The 19,913-nt window shown below is 39.9% G+C and overlaps 1 protein-coding gene across 1 annotated transcript in view; it reads right to left on the reverse strand.

Moving 5' to 3' along the window:
- Window positions 1–1,044, reverse strand: part of NIBAN1 (niban apoptosis regulator 1) — a 182,576-nt gene extending 181,532 nt beyond the window's left edge. Inside the window, exon 1 of the mRNA XM_017848112.1 lies at window positions 728–1,044. Coding sequence (XP_017703601.1) covers window positions 728–782 — 55 coding nt within the window. The 5' untranslated portion in view covers window positions 783–1,044. The remainder of the gene's footprint in view (window positions 1–727) is intronic.
- Between the last annotated feature and the right edge of the window lie 18,869 nt (window positions 1,045–19,913).

Here is a 19,913-nt window from a genome sequence, read left to right on the forward strand (position 1 = left end):
TGCAGTTTCAGTTCGGTTTGGGTTTTGTTTTGTTTTGCTTCTGCCTCACGCTCTCTATTGAGTCCCCACATCTCTGAGGGTCTCCCTAAATGAGTTTCTCCCCATCTATAACTTTCGCGACAGTTACAAAGCACGCCAGTGTTCCTGTTTTGCTTCCCCCCTCTCCGGGGCGGGAAGGGAACAGCATGATATTGTCCTTTCTGCCGCTGATGAAATCATCCTGCAAGTGCTACGATGAAGTGCGAGCGAAGCTGCGGCAGACGCCGCGCTTTCCAAAGCCAGACCAACATTACTAAGAGGGAAATTCTGCTTTAGCGGCCGGGAATCCCCAGGGGTATCTCTAGAAACGCGGGATATCCCCGCTGCTCTCTTGGCGGCCAGTTCAGAAACCGCTCAGAACTCAGTCCAGCGCAGGTACCGGAGGGCGAAGTGCGCCGGGCGGGGGCGGCACTGACCCCGAGGCGGCAGGAGCGGCGGAGGCGCCGGCGTCCCCACCCGCATCCTGCACCTGCCTCTCTCCCAAGCCCTCCGGGTCTCAGGTCCACACCTGCGCCGAAAGCGCGCCGGCTGGGGCAGGAAACCCGGCTCGCGCGGGCGGGCTGCGGTCGGGGATCCCCGCGCGCTGCAGGGAGAGGGCCCCGGGCGCGCCCCGTGGGGCCCCGACAGCAGCAGCCAGCCTGGTGCAGGGGTCAGGGGGCTCCCCAGGCCCCCGGGCGGGCGGGCGTACCTCGAATGTAAGCGCACTTGCCCTCGTCCAGCTGGCTGGAGACTGAGCCGCCCATGGCCGCGAGCCGCCGCTGCTGAGCTCGGCAACTGCCCGGCCCGCGCCCAGGGGACTGGCCGCTCTGATCCGCGCCCGCTGCTTGCTCCTGGAGTTGAGCCGATGGCGAACCCGGCTTTGAAATTAAGAGCAAACTTCCTTCGAGAGGCGAGAGGCAAGAGGCGTCGCCTTCTGGGGCGCCTCCTCCAGGTCCGCGCCTTCTGAGGATCCGTGGGCCGGCCTGGGGGCTGTCTTCCCGCCCTCGCCTAGCTGGTGAGCTCCGACGGGCTGCCCAACCGAGGAGGACGGCCAGCTCCTCCTCCTCGCCCACGGTCGCTTCTTGTTTTCATCCTTTTGGGGCATCCAAGAAACACCTTGGAGGAAGTGGGCCATTTCTCAAGTGACTGTAAATCTCTGTGAGCTGAAACTTTCCCAGCTCACATCTTTCAAGGTGGAGCTCAAGATCCCGTTGCTTTGTAAGTGTGCCTGTCCAAGAAGAAACAGTTCTTCCCAAGCATTACCTGGAAGCCTGTTAGAAATACAAAATCTCAGCGCTTTCGTCCACCATCCCTCTACACAAACACACACACACACACACACACACACACACACACTTAGAATCTCTGGGAGTGGGGCCCAGCAATCTGTGTTTTCACAGACCCTCCAGGCAATTCTGATGCCCGCTGAAGTTTGAGAACTAGAGGTAAACTATACCCTTCTGCAGGCAAGAACTTGGACCAAGGAGGGAGTGGGGAAATTAGGAAAAAAGGAAAGAGAGAAAAAAAATGGAAAGACAGGGAAAAACTATGGCTTGGCCCTACAGTACTACCAGCCCTGAAACTTCCTAAGACTTGATGAACGTCTGTCCTTACCCCTTTACTTTCCATTCCTCTCCTTAACTGGAAATCAATCATTAGAAAAGATATTTGTTCTTTTCCCACAACCACTATTTAGCTTGGCAACCTCTCGGAACAAGACCCACTGGGCAGAGGGGTCACCGCTGATTTCATCCTATTCTTAGTAGTCAGTTATTTTGCGACTCCTATTGACTTAACCTCAAGGTCAAATGGTCTGTATACACTAGAACCAGGCCTGAGGAGGACTTTGAAGGCTTTCCCACACACCCCCGCCTTCCCTATTAGTTAACTTGCACTTTAACACATCTATTTCATCATACTCACACCCAATCTCTCACACTCTACATTCCAATCTATCAGTAAATCCTGTCAATTCAGCTTTTAAATATGTCCAATAGCCAACCAATTCTCATCCCCTCTACTGCCATCCCATATCATTCCTCACCTCAGTCATTACACTAGCTGCCTAACTGATCTACCTTCTTCAGAGAAAAGCCATGAAGTCTGTCGGGCCTAGGTGGAGTTTCCTCTGTGACCTTCTCTACCACCACTCCTTGTTCTCTCTGCTCCAGTCCTACTAGTCTTTTTTTTTTTACTCTTCCTAAGACACATCAAGCTCAGGGCCTTTGCACTTGTTTTTCATTTCTGTAGGATGCTCTTCCCTCAGATATTCACATAGGTTACTCTCTCAGTCATTCATTCAAGCCTCCACTTTAATGCTAGTAACTCAGAGAGGTTCTCCTTGACCCAGGAACAGAAACCATCACCTCTCTCTGCCACTTGTCCTTCATTATTTCTATTTCATATCACTTAGCATCATCTAGCATATATTTCTTTTTTTTTTTTTCTTTGAGACGGAGTCTCACTCTGTCACCCAGGCTGGAATGCAGTGGCACAATCTCGGCTCACTGCAAGCTCCGCCTGCCAGGTTCACGCCATTCTCCTTCCTCAGTCTCCTGAGTAGCTGGGACTACAGGCACCCACCACCACATCCGCCTAATTTTTTGTATTTTTGGTAGAGACGGGGTTTCACCGTGTTAGCCAGGATGATCTCAATCTCCTGACCTCGTGACCCACCTGCCTCAGCCTCCCAAAGTGCTAGGATTACAGGCATGAGCCACCATGCCCGGCCTAACATATATTTATTTGTCTATCTTCCTCCACCGCGATGTAAATTCTATAAGGTCAGGGATTTTCTTATTGTTGTTTCTTGGGGCTTTTTCCCTCAAAATTTCTGTTTTCTTTTTTATTATTATTTTCCCTCTTAGGGCAGGGATGTTTTTTGTCTACTGTGTCCTCTGCTATATTTCAAATGCCTGGAAGAGTGCCTAGCATGTAGTAGGTGTCCAGTAGATAACCACTGAATAAGTGAATGAATGAAAAATAAAATGTAAAATCTGTACTCAACAAAACTATGATCTCAAGCATTTCCAGATAACTCAATGATTGAACTATTTAATGTTGAACTCTTCTCTCAATACTCTAGTTGGCTCCTAGAATTAAGTGTATCTCCTTGAAGAAGGAATTTCTTTGACTATATAAATTGCTATAACTGTGCCTCAGAATACTGTTATTGTTGTTGTTATTGAAGAAAACTAGCTTGGATCTCCTGTCAGAAGTGCAGTTTTAGCTTGTCACCTCTTGTTCAGGAATATTCTGAGAAAGGACTGATTATCCTCATCTATCATTATCCACTCATTTGTAAACATTCACAGATGAAACAGAGTGCAAAGATGGACTCATACAAACAAATGGAAAAACATTCAATGCTCATGGATAAGAAGAATCAATATTGTTAAAATGGTCATACTGCCCAGAACAATGTACAGATTCAAAGCTATTCCTATCAAACTACCAAAGACATGCCTCACAGAATTAGAAAAAACTATTCTAAAATTCATATGAAATCAAAAAAGAGCCTGAATAGCCAAAGCAATCCTAAGCAAAAAGAACAAAGCTGTTGGCATGGCATGAGCTGACTTCAGACTATACTGGAAGGGTACAGTAACCAAAACAGCATAATACTGGTACAAAAACAGTATGCCAGAAATACTGGACAAAAACAGATACTTAGACCAATGGAACAGAATAGAGAAGTAAACCCAGAAATAAAGCTGCACACCATCTGATCTTCAACAAAGTTGACAAAAGCAACGGGAAAGGACTCTCCCTATTCAATAAATGGTGCTGAGATAACTGGCCAGTCATATGCAGATGATTGAAACTGGACCCCTTCTTTTTTTCTTTTTTCTTTTTCTTTCTTTTTTTTTTTTTTTTTTTGAGACGGAGTCTTGCTCTGTCACCAGGCTGGAGTGCAGTGGCACAATCTCGGCTCACTGCAACCTCTGCCTCTCGGGTTCAAGCAATTCTCCTGCCTCAGCCTCCTGAGTAGCTGGGACTACAGGCATGTGCCACCACACCCAGCTAATTTTGTATTTTTAATAGAGATGGTGTTTCACTATTTTGGCCAGGATGGTCTTGATCTCTTGACCTCATGATCTGCCTGCCTCAGCCTCTCAGAGTGCTGGGGTTACAGGCGTGAGCCACCAAGCCCAGGCGGACCCCTACTTTATATTATACCATACACTAAAATCAACTCAAGATGGATTAAAGACTTAAGTGTAAAACCCAAAACTACAAAAACTCCTGAAGAAACATAGGAACACCATTCTAGACATAGGCCCTGGCAAAGATTTCATGATGAAGACACGAAAAGCAGTTGCAACAAGAACAAAAATTGACAAATGGAATCTGATTAGACTAAACAGCTTCTGCACAGCAAAAGAAACTATCAGCAGAGTAAATAGACAACTCACAGAATGGGAGAATATATTTGTGAACTATGCATCTAACAAAGATCTAATATACAGAATCCATGAGAAATTTAAAGTAGCAAGTAATAAACAGACAATTCCATTAAAAAGTGGGCAAAGGACATAAGCACTTTTCTAAAGAAGACATATGCACAGTCAACAAGCATATGAAAAAATATTCAACATTACTAATCATTAGTTAAATATGAATCAAAACCACAAGAAGATACCATCTCATACCAGTCAGAGAGCTGTTATTAAAAAGCTCCCACTGTTGGTGGGAATGTAAATTAGTTTAGCCACTGTGGAAAGCAGTTTGTCAATTTCTCAAAGAATTTAGAACTACCATTTAACCCAACAATCCCATGATTGGATATTTACCCAAAGGAATATAAATCACTATACCATAAACACATATACATACATATGTTCATTGCAGCGCTATTCACAATACCAAAGACATGGAATCAACCCAAATGCCCAACAACGGTAGACTAGATAAAGAAAATGCAGTACATATACACCATGAAATACTACACAGCTATGAAAAAGAATGAGATCATGTCCTTTGCAGCAAAGTGGATAGAGCTGGAGGCCATTATCCTAAGTGAATTAACACAGGAACAGAAAACCAAATGCCACATGTTCTCACTTGTAAATGGGAGCTAAACTTTGAGTACACATGGACATAAGAAGGGAACAATAGGTATCAGGGCCTATTTGAGGGTGAAGGATGGAAAAAAGGCAAGGATCAAAAAACTACCTGTCAGCTGAGCACAGTGGCTCATGTCTGTAATCCTAGCACTTTGGGAGGCCAAGGCAGGAGGATCACTTAAGTCTGGGAGTTCAAGACCAGCCTGGGCAAAAAGACAAAACCACATCTCTGCAAAACATACCAAAAAAAAATAGCCAGACAAGGTGGCATGTGTCTGCTGTCCCAGCTACGCTGGAGGCTGAGGTGGGAGAATCACTTGACCCCAGGAGGCAGAGGTTGCAGTGAGCTGAGATTGCGCCACTGCATTCCAGCCTGGGCAACAGAGCAAGACCCTGTCTCAAAAAAACAAAACAAAAAAACTACCAATTGAGTACTATACTTATTACCTAGGTGACAAAATAATATGTACACTAAAGCCCCACAACAGGTAATTCCTCTATAGAATAAACCTGTACATGTACCCCTGAAATTAAAATAAAAGTCAAAAAAATAGAATAAAATATTTTTAAAGATGGATTCATATAGTATAGGATTACAGGTTAGCAGGTTTGTAACCTGGCAGTTCCAGCTTTGATTTAACTGTTGTCAAAATGAAGTTTGATCAGGTCTATGAATGACTTGACCTATTCCCAAGAGCATAGTGAGTATTCGGTAAAGGGAAGTTAGGATTAATATTATTAGAAAGGGCAAGAGTGAGGAAGGAAAGCAATTTTCTAGAGAAAGTGAAATTTTAATTGGTCCTTGAAACTTATGGATGTTACATTAAGAAAGAGCTGCAGCTTCCTTTCTTCCCCCAAACAAATAAAGTTCTTTTTCCCCCAATGGTTTACAGGGAAAATTAAGGAATTCATTATTTTAGTCATAGTATTTAATATTTGCAAATCCTATGTGGGCATCATTTTATTAATCACACACTAAAAATGAGTCTCCAAGCAATTCAATAACTTTATGAACCAGATTCAATTTCACATAATTCAAATCAGTTACTTTAGAAAATTTCCTTTGCAATGTTAGTTTCTGTACTGTATCTGTATTTTGTATTAAAATACTCTTAGGACCATTTCTTTCAGGTAAACATCACATACTAAAATGATTACTTTTTTAACATCTTCATTGAGATATAATTCATATACCATAAAATTCACCCTTTTTTCCAAAGGCTCAAATTAGTTCAGTAGTCATTTAACATCTTTAAAGTGTGTGGTGTGTTGTGGTGGTGTGTGTGTGTGTGTGTGTGTTTGGATTCCCTTGCACATCATAGAACTACGAAGCCCTTATTTGCCATGGTCTCATGTGAGTTAGTAGAATCTATCTACTTAACCGCCTGCAGAGCAGAGACTACTTCAAACTTCTTTGTACTTCTCCAAGTACCTTATACTGCCTTGTGATACAGGAGTAGAAATTCTGTAATTGATTAATTGATAAGTGCATATGGTAGTTTACATCATTACTAATTTAATCTTCACAAAAACCCACTAAGGCAAGCACTATTATTATCACCACTTCACAGATGAGGAAGCCCAGGTTAAGAAGTTTCAGGAATTTATCTAAGGTTACCTGTGACATGGGCTTGTCTGACTCCAGAGTTCATCCTCTTAACCGTAATAATGCTTTTATCTTAAATCTTGATTTTGTTTATTTACATAAGTAATCCAAGTTGTACTATAAAAAATTAGAAAATATAGATAAATAATAAGAAAAATGGATAAAAATGTCCAAATCCCAGCATCGATATCTTTAGATAGCCCCAATTACCAGTTTGGTGTAAATTCCTACAGATTCACATGTAATTATGAATACACGCATAATTATAATTTATAATTACATATAAACTTACTAGAATTACTTATTCACCAAAATGAGATGTTGTGCTCTATATGTTCTTTAATCTGTGTCATAATTTTTCATTTGGAATATTTCCACTTAACTAAATATTTATTTCTAGGTCAATGGTATTTCACTGTATGAATGTAGCTTAATTCATCCACCTACTAACAATGTGTAATTCCCATTTCCCTACCCCTAGATTACACTGGACATTTTAATATCTTTTAAAATTAGCCTATCATTATTATTATTATTATTCCTTTTAATATTTGTCAATTTGGGAGTCTAAATAGGTGTCACATTCTGTTGTTCAATTTTGAAATTTTTAATGAGGAAGAATATTTTTTCCATGGACTTCCTGGCCATATGTGTTCCTTCTTTGTGAATTGCCTGTGCTTGTACTTCTCCATTTTTCTCTTGATTTCTTATCCTTATTGTTATTGAAAAGTTTTATATCTATATTAGAGACATTAACCCTTTTACTGTAAAACACATTGCAAATTAAATTACTGAAACATATTTCCCTGTGCTCTATATTGAATTTTCTTTTCTGAATATTGACCTAACCACAGGCAAATTTAAAAATCAAATTTGTCTCTGCCACCTTCTCATCTTTCCTCATTCCCTCTTATCCTTACATAATGTCTAAAGGATGCCTAGCCTAATCAATAATATCTCTTATAGGTTGTTGTACCTAGGGTTTTTATACAAAATAGATTAACTTGGAAGTCATTTTACAAATTTTTTAAAAATATGTGTTTGTTTACTTACTAGCTGCCTCAAAAGATGGTTATAATAATCTAATACAATCTGTCTTAGGGGCTCAAAGCTTAAAGACTAGGCTTTAATCCTCATTCTGATACTGGCTTGCCTCATGATCTTGGGATATAACTTAAATTTTCTAAGTTTCATATTCCTTATCTTCAAAATAGGTATCTGCAAAAATTAGATGAGATCATATGTGTAATATACTTAATATATATGACTGTACCTACATATTTAGCATTCTCCAAATGAAGCTAGTATATAACTAGTGATAAACAAAAAGGTACTTTAACTGTTTTATCAATGCTAGTCCTTTTTATTCATACGCTTGTTATAATACTTTTGTGGCCAGTATATCAAACTCCCCAGGGGCAGGTATTAATACCAATTTTGAAAGAGAAAATGTGTATTACTATATTTTAATTATATATGTGAACAACAAAAAATAACTGTCTTCATAATACAAACTATAGAAAGCTAAGCTGAATAAAATCTTTTCTAGAGGTAACATGTTGAAGATGAAATCCAACTTCTGCTTATCAATGACTGTTGAAGTTGCAGGAACTCCAGGACTGTGTGGCATTTTTATTGGAAAAAGATATTCTTTAAGTTGAGAAACACTTGCTCAATGTGCTTTTCAAATGTCAGTCATCACAATTACATATAGACCTCTAGTATTTGCATAAGACCATAGACACAGAATAGAAGTTCAAGTATTTTAACAGAAACCAGTAAAGGTTTGGAACTAAGGATGACAACTCTAGAACCAAGGAAACGTTTAGATGTGTAGGCACCAATCTTCAAATCTGACAAATACCAGACCAGCACAGTTGCCCTTGTGAAAACTGTAGCCATATTACTGCCAAAGATAAACAGATTATACGGGTTCTTCTGAAGTCAAGGCTCTGAAGGACCTTGTATTTAGGGAAGTTAGTTTAGTGTTAGTGCACAAAGGGAAGAGTGCCACCTGCTGGGCCACTGATGATACTCCCCGTGGGGCCACAGCTACCAGGCAAGGTGGGAAAGAACACTGACTCTGGTCCAAATCAAATTCATTTTGCTACACCTAGATTAGTTTAACAGTCATTTGGAGTTATTCAGCCACTTCTTACAAATATTAATATCCACGCTTCTTTCTCCTCAGCTAACAAATGAATGACTCTGAGAACAGAACTTTTCCGGCTAAATTTATTTTAGGGGCCAATTCTAGTATTTCAACATGCAAACTTGCACACATGTGTAAGCTTTGTACCCACAAAATGTGCACATAACACATATTTTTGACATTAATTATATTTTGTAAAGCACATTTTTTTTTCATTCTTTTGACTTAGAGTCATCGTTCCCTCTTCTCTTTATAGTGCAAAATGCCAGCACAGTAATTCTCTTAGTCAGGTGTCAGTAGTTGCTGAGAATAGGCCAGGGCTCTGATTTCTATTCTATTGTACTTGAATGCGGAGATGGAAAGAAGTTTTTATTTATTTATTTTTTGAGACAGGGTCTCGCTTTGTCACCCAGGCTGGAGTGCAGTGGCACGATCTCGGCTTAACCCCTCCTGGGTTCAAGCAATTCTCCTGCCTCAGCTTCCCGAGTAGCTGGGACTACAAGTGCACACCACCATACCCAGCTAATTTTTGTATTTTTAGTAGAGATGGGGTTTCACTATGTTGGCTAGGCTGGTCTTGAAATCCTGACCTTAAGTGATTCACCTGCCTTGGCCTCCCAAAATGCTGGGATTACAGGCATGAGCCACCATGCCCAGCCAAGAAGAAGTATTGGTAGTGAAACCACAAAGGCATGTAGGAACAGTGGGACTGATTCATCAAAGTGGGGTAGGGTATTATGTCACTAATGTTGTTTAGAATTCCTGCACATGGTGATTTTAAAAAATGCAAGCTGAGTTAGTTTTATTATTGCTTTTCAATGCTCTACACAGAGTGTACCCCTTTTTGCCGAACCCAGGACAGACCACTCCCACAGCATTCCTTCTGATATACCTCTAAACATTTTCACTCACAAATGGTGTAGGGTGTGAAGCAGAGATGTCCAGATTTATATGCCTTATGTATGGAAGGAATATACTCTCTTCTACATTGGCATGACTTATTGTACCTAATTAAAACTATCTGCATCCATACTGCCTTAAAATCTTTTTCCTATTTTGACATTGTGCTAATTATCAACTCATTTAGGTTACAAATTATAAAGCTATCATAGTAAATATCTTAAGGTGCATTCATATAATCAGATTGCATGCCTTGTAAAATTTAGCTAAAATCAGCTCACTGCCAGAGTAACAGTATTGAAGAAGAAGGAAAGAGTAATCTAGGAGTATGGGGCCCTCAAAACACATCATGGTAGTCTATTTCCAAACTAGGCTAATCAAGATCTTGCCCAGGATTTTTCTACTGTAGTTATTGAAGAAAACTGTTTCTTTCCCCTGGGGTCAATAAGTTTGTAAAACAGGAATCTTGAGCCACCAAGTGGACATTTGTCTACCAGAAGGACAGACCCTGATTGAAAGAAAAGAATTCTTTGATGACATCTCATTAGTTGAGCCCTGGCTTGCCCAGTTACATGAAACAAATCCTCTCATTTGCATTTGTTAAGCAAGTTTGAACTGGATTTCTGTCTTCCAGCAAAAGCATTTTGACAAATAGAAGGCTTTAAATATAGTGCTTGTGTGCAAGATTAAAATATTCTATAGTTATACTATATCCTTTTATATAATTGATTAAAGCAAATATAAGCAGATCATTTTCTATGAGTGATTTGCAGCACATACCAACAAATGGCAGTTGCCACAATATATAAAATGTATTTTCTCATTCATTTGTTATTCTCTATAGTCAGTTTCGAAAATGATTTATTTTCATCCTAGACATTTCATTAATTATTGACTATACATATACACTAATTCCAATTTATATTTAAAAGCAGCTGCCTCAAATCTTGGCAAGAGAATTAGCAGTGATTCCACACATCATGATCTGAATATATATAAATATAGTCTGACCGTACTCCCATTTTATTCATTTTTTTAAAAATTAGATTCATAAAATTCTAACTTCTAGTTCAAGTCATGCTGAAATTAAATTGGGAAACATGGCAGACTTTGGGTTGGAACTAAATCAGATTGGCAGAAATTTTGCAACCTTAATGGCCATGTTTTACATACTGTTATTGAAGTTACAGCCATATAAATTACATAATTTAATCTTAGAATTCTTGGACATTAACTACTGTTAATTTATAATAACTTTAATTTAGAGAGAGTCCAGTGCAGATAAGTTAAGCTATCATGAAAGTATCAGTAGAAAACGAGCTAGAGAACAAGGATAGCCTCATCAACCTTCTGGGTTTTCAATGGGATTTTTTGTTTGGTTTTGTTGTTTGTCAGGAAGTTTTTGTTTGTTTGTTTATTTAGTTTTGGTTTTTGGAGACAGACGCACTGTGATCTTTATTGTAATGGCTTGGTATCCACTGACTGGAACAGCACCAGGCTTACGGTCAGTGCTCAATTAAGGTTTATTGAATGAATGAGTGTTCTGTAATAGATGCAAATCTGGTGCAACATAAGTTTTTCTGTTATTGCTGTAGGTAATAAAACATGCCCATTGTGAACTAAACCAGAAGGAATTTTCAGGTGTCCCTTTTTTAAGCTTCCTCATCCTAATAGTAAATGAACTGAGACCAGAAAAGGTAAAGTGACTGCCCAAAACAGAGAAAGGAGTAGTAAATCAATTAACAAACATTTATCAAGTAGTGTACATTATTTCAGATAATGAGGACACAGCAGAGCATAAGGCAGTTAAAGTCTCTGCCTTCAAGGAGTTTATATTCCAGTGGGAAAAGTGATGAACATGTAAATGAACAAGATAATTTCAGGCCTTGATAAAATGGTGCTAAAAAAATAATAATACAGAACATTTGGATGGAGAATGATGGAGGGTGGAGAGAAACACAATTGACTTAGATTACTCAGAACTGGATGCTGTGAAGACTTTCATGGGGGCTGAGGCCTGAATGACGAGGAGACAGCCAAGCAAAGGTATGGAGGAAGGGTATTGGAAACGCAAGTACAAAGGGTCTGAGATGGAAACAAGCTTGATGCGTTTCATGAAAATAAAACGGCCATAGTGTTTCAACCAGAATGAGGAGGAGAAGAAAATGAATAGAGACAAGGTTAGCTGGGCCAACACCAAACCCTGTAGAGCACTGTGCATCAGGAAAAGTAGTTGTGGGTTTTTACAGGGTGTGATGAGACACCATTCAAAAGGTTTTGAGGAAAGGAGTCATATTATCTAATTTTCATTTCAGAAAAATCACTCAGGCTACCGTGTGGAGAATGGACTGGGATAAGGCAAGAGATGATGCTGTGAGACTAATTAGAACACTGCCCCAGTAATCCAGGCTGCATGGTGGTCACTTGGACTAGGATTGACAGTAGAGAGGGTGAGCAGTAGCTGGACTCAAGACATTTGTAAGTACCTATAGGACTTACTGCTAGATGCATTTGGGCAAATGAAGATGCCATTTACAGTGATAGAGAGGACTCTGGAAGAATGACTTGGGAGAATGGGGAAATGGTTAGTTCGGCTTTGGACATGTCAAGTCTGAAATTTTTTTTAAATCAACTTTCTCAGGTTTAGTAAGCCTGAAATGTTTATTAAACATTCAAATGGAAATGCTAAAACATAGTTGGATAGATAAGTCTGGACTTCAAAACAGAGGTCAGGAGAGGTGACATGGATTTGGACATCATCAATAAAGAGATGATATTCAAAGCCATGGCTCTAGGGAAACCCTGTGGTTAGAGAAGAAAGGAGGACTGAGACAGTCTGGAGCACTGTGAGAGATCTTCTGGAGGACGAGGAGCCAGAACAAAAGGGCTGAGAAAGAACACAGAAGAATCTGGCTTCCTGGATGTCTCATGGGTGACCTTGATAAGGACTGTTCTTAATATGGAAATGGGAGAATGGAGGAAGGAAAGCCTGATTGACATGTAGTGAGGCAAGAACGAGGAGTGAGGACAAAGCAGCAGCAAGTTAAACATGGCTTTCAGAAATGTTTCCATGGAGTTAGGAAGTCCTGAAGAGGGCAACAGAGGATGACGTGCAAAGCAATGTAGGAAGATTCGCCTTTGGCCTTGGATACAGCAGGGATGCTTCTTCCACTGTGACTTGAGAGAAGTTAGTTGCTTGGGCTCAGGTGCAGGTGGGCTGCAGGATTTGGTGAATTCTTGACTAATTCCATCAAAGTTGAACCCAATTTTTCCAAATCCTACTTCAGATTGCAACCACATGGCCACCATTGGAATTATAAAGTCATATTTGTTGTATTGGACACAATAGCTGAAAGTTTTAAAAGATGTAATTCCTACTTCTAATTTGCTGTGTGAAATTATTCTACAAATGTAATCATCTAAGTTTAGTGGTGCAAGAGTGTCATTACTTAATCAAACGAAATTACTATAGCACCAAGCTTATTTTCAATGCAATGTAAAAGAGACATCCTAAGTTTTTAGTTATTCAAAGGAATGAAGTCAACAAACTAAGAAAGTGGAAAAAACCTAGGTCCTTAAAATCATCATTGAACTACTGAATTAAGCAGCTCTGGAATGGCCTTATCCCAGATTTCTTGTTATGTGAGTTAATAAATGTACTGATTGTTTGAGCCATTTTTTGTTGATTATTGCCACTTACAGCTGAAAGCAGTTTAACAGGCATGGTATTTTACTAGAATAACTGGTAGCCATCTGGAAAAAAATAAAGCTCAAACCTTACACAAAAATAAATTCCAGACAGATCAAAATATAATAAAAACTAAAAGTTAACTATCACCATTCCTAATTTTGCACAAAAGCAGCAGAAACTTTAAAGTAAAAGCTGTTCTTTTATGTTTTAACTTAATTATTCTAAATGGTATGTAAGGCATTTAAATTGGGCTATCTATAGTAACAAATGGAACATAATAGTGAATAATACAAATGCCAACAACAACTGACAAATATTTTGTCATTAAGACACTTTTCATCCTTTATTGCTCTCTTTTCCCGTTTTAGTATGTTGTATTTTTCTTGAACTATAAAATATTATTTACTGGATGCTTGCAGATAACATCATATCCTTTCCACAATTAAACATGAAACTATCAGGAGAACGCTAAGTCTACCTCTTTTCATTCTATCTGGTTCTATGTGTGAGCATCCTAGTCACTTATATCATCTTCGTTGAGCCCTTGAGAAAAAAGATGACAGACAGTGACAGTAGTGTTGTATCCCCAGTACCCACCACTATGTCTGGAACATGAAGGCATTCAGTGAAGTTTTGTTAAGTGGATAGATGAATGAATGCATGCACACATGTGTGTGAGAAAATGGAGGGAAGGTGATACTTTTTCTGTTTCTGCTCACTTGCATGGTCAGAAGAAAGAGAACAAGTTGCTGAAGGTTCATGGAAAGCTCACAAAGAAAGAAGATTCATCTTCTTATCCAGTTCATGAACTCTCAGGAGCATTGCTCAAGGGTTCTTCCTGGTTGCAGTTCTGAGAACTATTGTAGGAGGAGTGAAGAAAACATTTACTGTCTACCGGATGCTGGCACTGTCCTAGACACTTTAATACATTATTTTATCCTCTATTTCTATTTATTTTATAAATAAGGTAGGGGTTGTCTTCTAAGGGAGGTACACGATCTATTCAACTGGGAGAATTTGCAAATCCTAGAGCATTCAATCTATAGCTCAATAGGCTGAACTCTGCCTATCTAAGTTCAAAATTAATTATCTTCCTCAAGCAAGCGCTCTAACTTGGAAGTCAAGTTGCAGAGCAAGGCAAAAATAACAGCAGTACTTTTATACATATTTCTGATCTCTTCCTAAGTAAATACATTGAAAAACTCCCATTGTAGCTACTCAAAATGTACTTGCAACAACATAGGAATTCCACTAAGATTTACCTTTTAGACTTCTTTTTAGTTTACCATCCAAATCTTTTGTGGGGAAATTTATAGACACAATGGATGAATTATTCTATTATTTTTCATTATCCTAGGCGAATGAATATATCTGCTAGAGTGTCTGTGATGGTTAAATTTTATGTACCAATTTGGCTAGGCTATGGTGCCCAGCTCTTTGTTCAAACACTAGTCCGGCTATTGCTGTGAAGATACTTTGTAGATGTGATCAACATCTACAATCAGTTGAGTTTAAGTAAAGGAGATTGCCCTCAATCTCCTTGGGGGGTTCAGTCAGGTGAAAGACATAATTGCAGAAATGAGGACTCCTGGAAAGGAATGAATTCTGCCTCAAGACTGTAACATAGAAATCCTGCCAGATTTCCCAGCCTGCAGGCTTGCCCTACACATCTCAAACTTGCCAGCCCCACAATTGCATGAGCCAGTTCCTTAAAAAAAAATTAGCATGAGGGAAATCAGGAATAATAGGCAGGTGCCCTATCTGGCATAAATATTTAGGAACCTTGGTCCTATATAACCTGATTCCTTTTGCTCCGATTACTAATCTCTATGGATTCACTCCCGTTGTCTCTCCAGTCTCAGAACTTCTAAATGAAGTTGCGCTCTCACACAAAACGTGTGTGTGTGTGTGTGTGTGTGTGTGTGTGTGTGTGTATTACTGTGTGTGTATGTATTACTGTGTGTATATATATATTTATGTATTTATACTATTAGTTCTGTTTCTCTAGAGAACATTTGCTGATACAACAGCTATACTATTTGCAACAGATAAAAATAAACTAGTATTAAGAAGATAAAAGCAGGTCAGGCGCAGTGGCTCACGCCTGTAATCCCAGCACTTTGGGAGGCCAAGGCAGGTGGATCACCTGAGGTCAGGAGTTCAAGACCAACCTGGCCAACATGGTGAAACCCCATCTCTACTAAAAATACAAAAATTAGCCAGGCGTGGTGGTGGGCACCTGTAATCTCAGCTACTCAGGAGGCTAAGGCAGGAGAATTGCTGGAATCTAGGAGGAGGACGTTGCAGTGAGCCGAGATTGCACCACTGCACTCCAGCCTGGGCGACAAGTGAAACTAAGTCTCAAAAAATAAAAAATTAAAAAATTAAAGATAAAAGCAATTAGCAGTCTTTCTCTCTTTGATAGCATTTATTCAGAAACATAAATTCCAAAGGCTTTGGAATCCTGCCATCTCTAGTTATACTACAGATAGAATACTTTAAAAAATAAAATTGTCAGTCATTGTTATTTTAAAATACGTGTGATTTTAGCTTTGAGAAAGTGCTAAGGTTGTCATTAAGCCAGACATTGAGAAAGTGCGGCATCTTTAAACACTCTGAAGCACTAATTTCAGAGATCCCCCTAGGATTTTCTTTCAGTCCTTAGCTTATATCCAGATTGTGTTGTAATATTTATCTTTAGATGTGCCACAATAAGTTTACAACCACTAAAATATGACATTGGAACTATCAGAAAAGCATCTGTATCCACCACAAAAAGCTTGAGGGAAGTACAACTACAGTTCACTGCGTAGTCAGGTGACAGCCATTTAGCAATATCTGGCAGCAAAGGGGAATGAAACATAAGATAAATTGAAGTGTCTGAAAAGTATATGAACCTCAAGTGTTGAAAACATGTCTAGTTCTCTGAAAGATTATATAGGTAAACATTTCAGTTCTTTAAGGAGCACCTCCCATGGACCCAGGGTGTTTTTTAGGAGGTGGACATAGCTTTCCCCTCCTGAGAAGATGAGGGTCTGGTAATGGAGACCAACAGATAAGATAACAAGCAGTAAGAATAATTTGTAACATGTTCAGTGCCATACTAAACTAATTCATAAAATGATTCCATTTACAATGATTTATAGGAATACCTCCTGCAATGAACTGAAGGTTTGCATCAGCCTAAAACTCGTATGCTGAAATCTAACTCCCAAGATGATGATATTAGGAGGTGGGACCTTTGGGAGGTGATTAGGTCATGAAGGTGGAGCCCTCATGAATGGGATTAGTGTCCTTATTAAAGAGGCCTCAGAGAGTCCTCTTTCCCTTTTTCCACTATGTGAGAATATCATGAGAAGTTAGCAGTCTGCAACCCGAAAGAAGTCCCTCACCAGAACGTGACCATGCTGGCACCCTGATCACAGACTCTCAGCCTCCAGAAACTGTGAGAAAGAAATATCTGTTGTTTATAAGCCATCCACTCTGTGGTACTTTGTTATAGCAGCCTGAATGGATTAAGACATCTTAGGCAAGAAAGACAGAAACATTACTCTGCTAGACAGAAGGGAATTGCAGAGGGAAGGTAACAAACGCCCTTATGGAGAGGGTGACCTTCCAGCCAGATCTTGAAGTTAAGGGAGCAAAGACTCTGAAGGTAAAAAGAAAAGAGACCAAGAGCAAGGGGTCATTCTCCAGCAGTCCAGGCAGACAGAGGAGACTTTCAGAGGCACAGAGGCAAATTTAGGACCAGGCCAGCCACTTGGCTTTGCTGTTGGGTATACAAAGGGGGCTTGCCAACATGCAGTGGGAAAGGTAAGATTTAGTGAGAGACTGGATGTGGGAAAAGGAGGGAGAAACACACCTGAGTGCTTGATCTGAGAAACGATGACTGGTAGAGAACAGAAAGTTAAAGATTTACAGAAGAAAATACTGCTTTGGGAGAAAGAGGATGTGCTCTGTTGGGGGATGTTGAGACTGAAGAGCCAGTGGAGCGTCCAGGTAGAGATGTCAAGTAACCACTTAATAACCTGGGTCTGCCCCCCAGGAGAAGTTTAGGTCAAAAATATAGGTTTCGTCGTCATTAGCAAGCTGGGAATTCCCAGAGGAAGAAGCAAGACAAGGAAAGAAGATAACCAAGGAGCAAACATTGCTTGACCCTAATGTTTAAGAGGCAGGAGAAAAGAGAAAAGCCCCATAAAAAACTAAAAAAGGTCAAGGAGCTATTATTGTATATGTTTGTTTCGTTTTGTTATGCTAATTATATACATGACACAAAACTTACCATTTCAATCATTTTTAAGTGTACAATTTAGTGGTATTAATTACATTCACCATGTTGTACAACCATTACCACTATTTCCAAAACTATTTCATTATCCTAAACAGAAATTCTGCAACCATTAAGCAATAGCTCCTCATTCCTCTCTCGCCACAGTCCCTGGTAAACTTTTTCATTGAGACAGTCTCGCTCTGTCACCCAGTCTGGAGTGCAGAGGTGCAATCTCAGCTCACTGCAACCTCAACTTCCCGGGTTAAAGCAATCCTCCCACCTCAGCCTCCTGAGTATCTGGGACTACAGGCATGGGCCATCATGCCTGGCTAATTTTTTTTTTTTTTTTTTTGTAGACACAGGGCTGTCACTATGTTGCCCAGGCTGGTCTCGAACTCCTGAGCTCAAGTGATCTGCCCTCCTCAGCCTCCCAAAGTGCTGGGATTACAGGCATGAGCCACCGGGCCCTGCGGGCTTCTGGTAACTTTTTCTGAGACAGTCTTGCTGTGTCACCCAGGCTGGAGCCCAGTAGTGCAATCTCAGCTCATAGCAACCTCCACCTCCTGGGTTGAAGAGACTCTCATTCCTCAGCCTCCCATGTAGCTGAGATTACAGGCATGTGCCACCATGCCCAGCTAATTTTTCTTTTGTTTTGTTTTGTTTTGTTTTGTTTTTGTTTTTGTTTTAATAGAGACAGAGACAGGATTTCACCATGCTGGCCAGGCTAGTGTGGAACTCCTGACCTCAAGTGATCTGCCCACCTCAGCCTCCCAAAGTGCTGAGATTACAGGTCTGAGGCATCGCACCTGGCTGCACCTACTAACTTCTTATCTACTTTCTGTCTTCATGAATTTGCCTACTCTAGGTATCTCATACAAGCAGAATCATATATTTGTCCTTCTGTGTCCAACTTATTTCACTTAGCATAATGTCTTCAATGTTCATACATGTTGGGCCATGTGTCAGAACCTCAGTCCTTTTTATGTATTGTGCTTTTTGCAGTTAGGAAACAAAAGCAGGGAGAATAGCAATCATGGATATATCAGGACTAGTTAATTAGGTTCCGGGGGTAAGGAGGGGAGGAGAACAGTCAATCTGAAGGCCAGAACTGAAAGCTGAGCGCAGAAGCCATAATCAGTTAGCCAAGAACTCTGTGTAGAGCAGAAAGGCATATGGAAGTTGGAGGTCACTGAACAAATCTTCCTCTGAGAACCAGATAGAAAACTGAATTCAGACTGATGAACGAACTCAATACAAGATGGGTGGGAAGGTCTGGTGGGAAACAGGTCTGAATGAACAGTTCCTTGGTTCTAGCATCCAGATGCAGGTATACCTGTACACATAGTTACTACCTGAAGGAGAATAAACAGCATGAGCCAGAGAAGCACATCAAAAATAGATTATGAAGCTAAAGAGGACAGAGGAGCTGAAAGGCAGCTCAACTCAGATGACAGAGAGAGGAACATCCAGAGGGAATGAGTGAAATACTCAGAAACTTACGTCAAAAGCTAGATTCTATTAACGCAAGTTTTGTGTGAGTAAGACAGTTCCATTGAGAGGTACTGGGACCAGAGAGATGACAGAAGTGACTCCAAGAGAAATAAGTAATTGGAGCAAAAGGAGCCAGGATGTACAGGACTCAGGTCCCCAAATATTTATGCCAGATAGGGTACCTGCCTATTATTTCTGATTGCTCTTATGTTAATATTTTTGCCCCAAAAGCTTAGAAGATATTAGTGTAACTTCTAAAGGAAAAAAGTATTCCGAATGCTTTCAATTCTTACGGATGAGCAGTATGCATATCCCTTCACCCAAATGATTAAATTGTTGATTGAGAAGTTAAGCGTCTCATTTTACAGCATCTATCTTAAATAATGTAATTTTGCCTTATAGGAAATGTGCTCAATAAGCTTCTGAATTTAATATAAATTTACCAATTTTTGCTGAATAAAAGCCAAAGAAAATACAGAAGGCTACAGAAGATATTTTGTATGACATCTATCTTTTAAAATTCTACTGGGGCTTAATTTGTAGCCTAACAAATGGTCTATCCTGGAAAATGTCCCACATGTGCTTGAGAAGAATGTGTATTCTGTTGTCATTGGGTTCTACACATGACTGTGAGTTCTAGTTGCTTTATTATTATTTTTTATGTCCTCGAATTCCTAATGTAATCTTCTATCTGATTTTTCTATCTACTATTGTGAGTG

Source organism: Rhinopithecus bieti, unplaced genomic scaffold (assembly GCF_001698545.2).
Source record: "Rhinopithecus bieti isolate Rb0 unplaced genomic scaffold, ASM169854v2 scaffold_27006, whole genome shotgun sequence".
Lineage (NCBI taxonomy): Eukaryota > Metazoa > Chordata > Mammalia > Primates > Cercopithecidae > Rhinopithecus > Rhinopithecus bieti.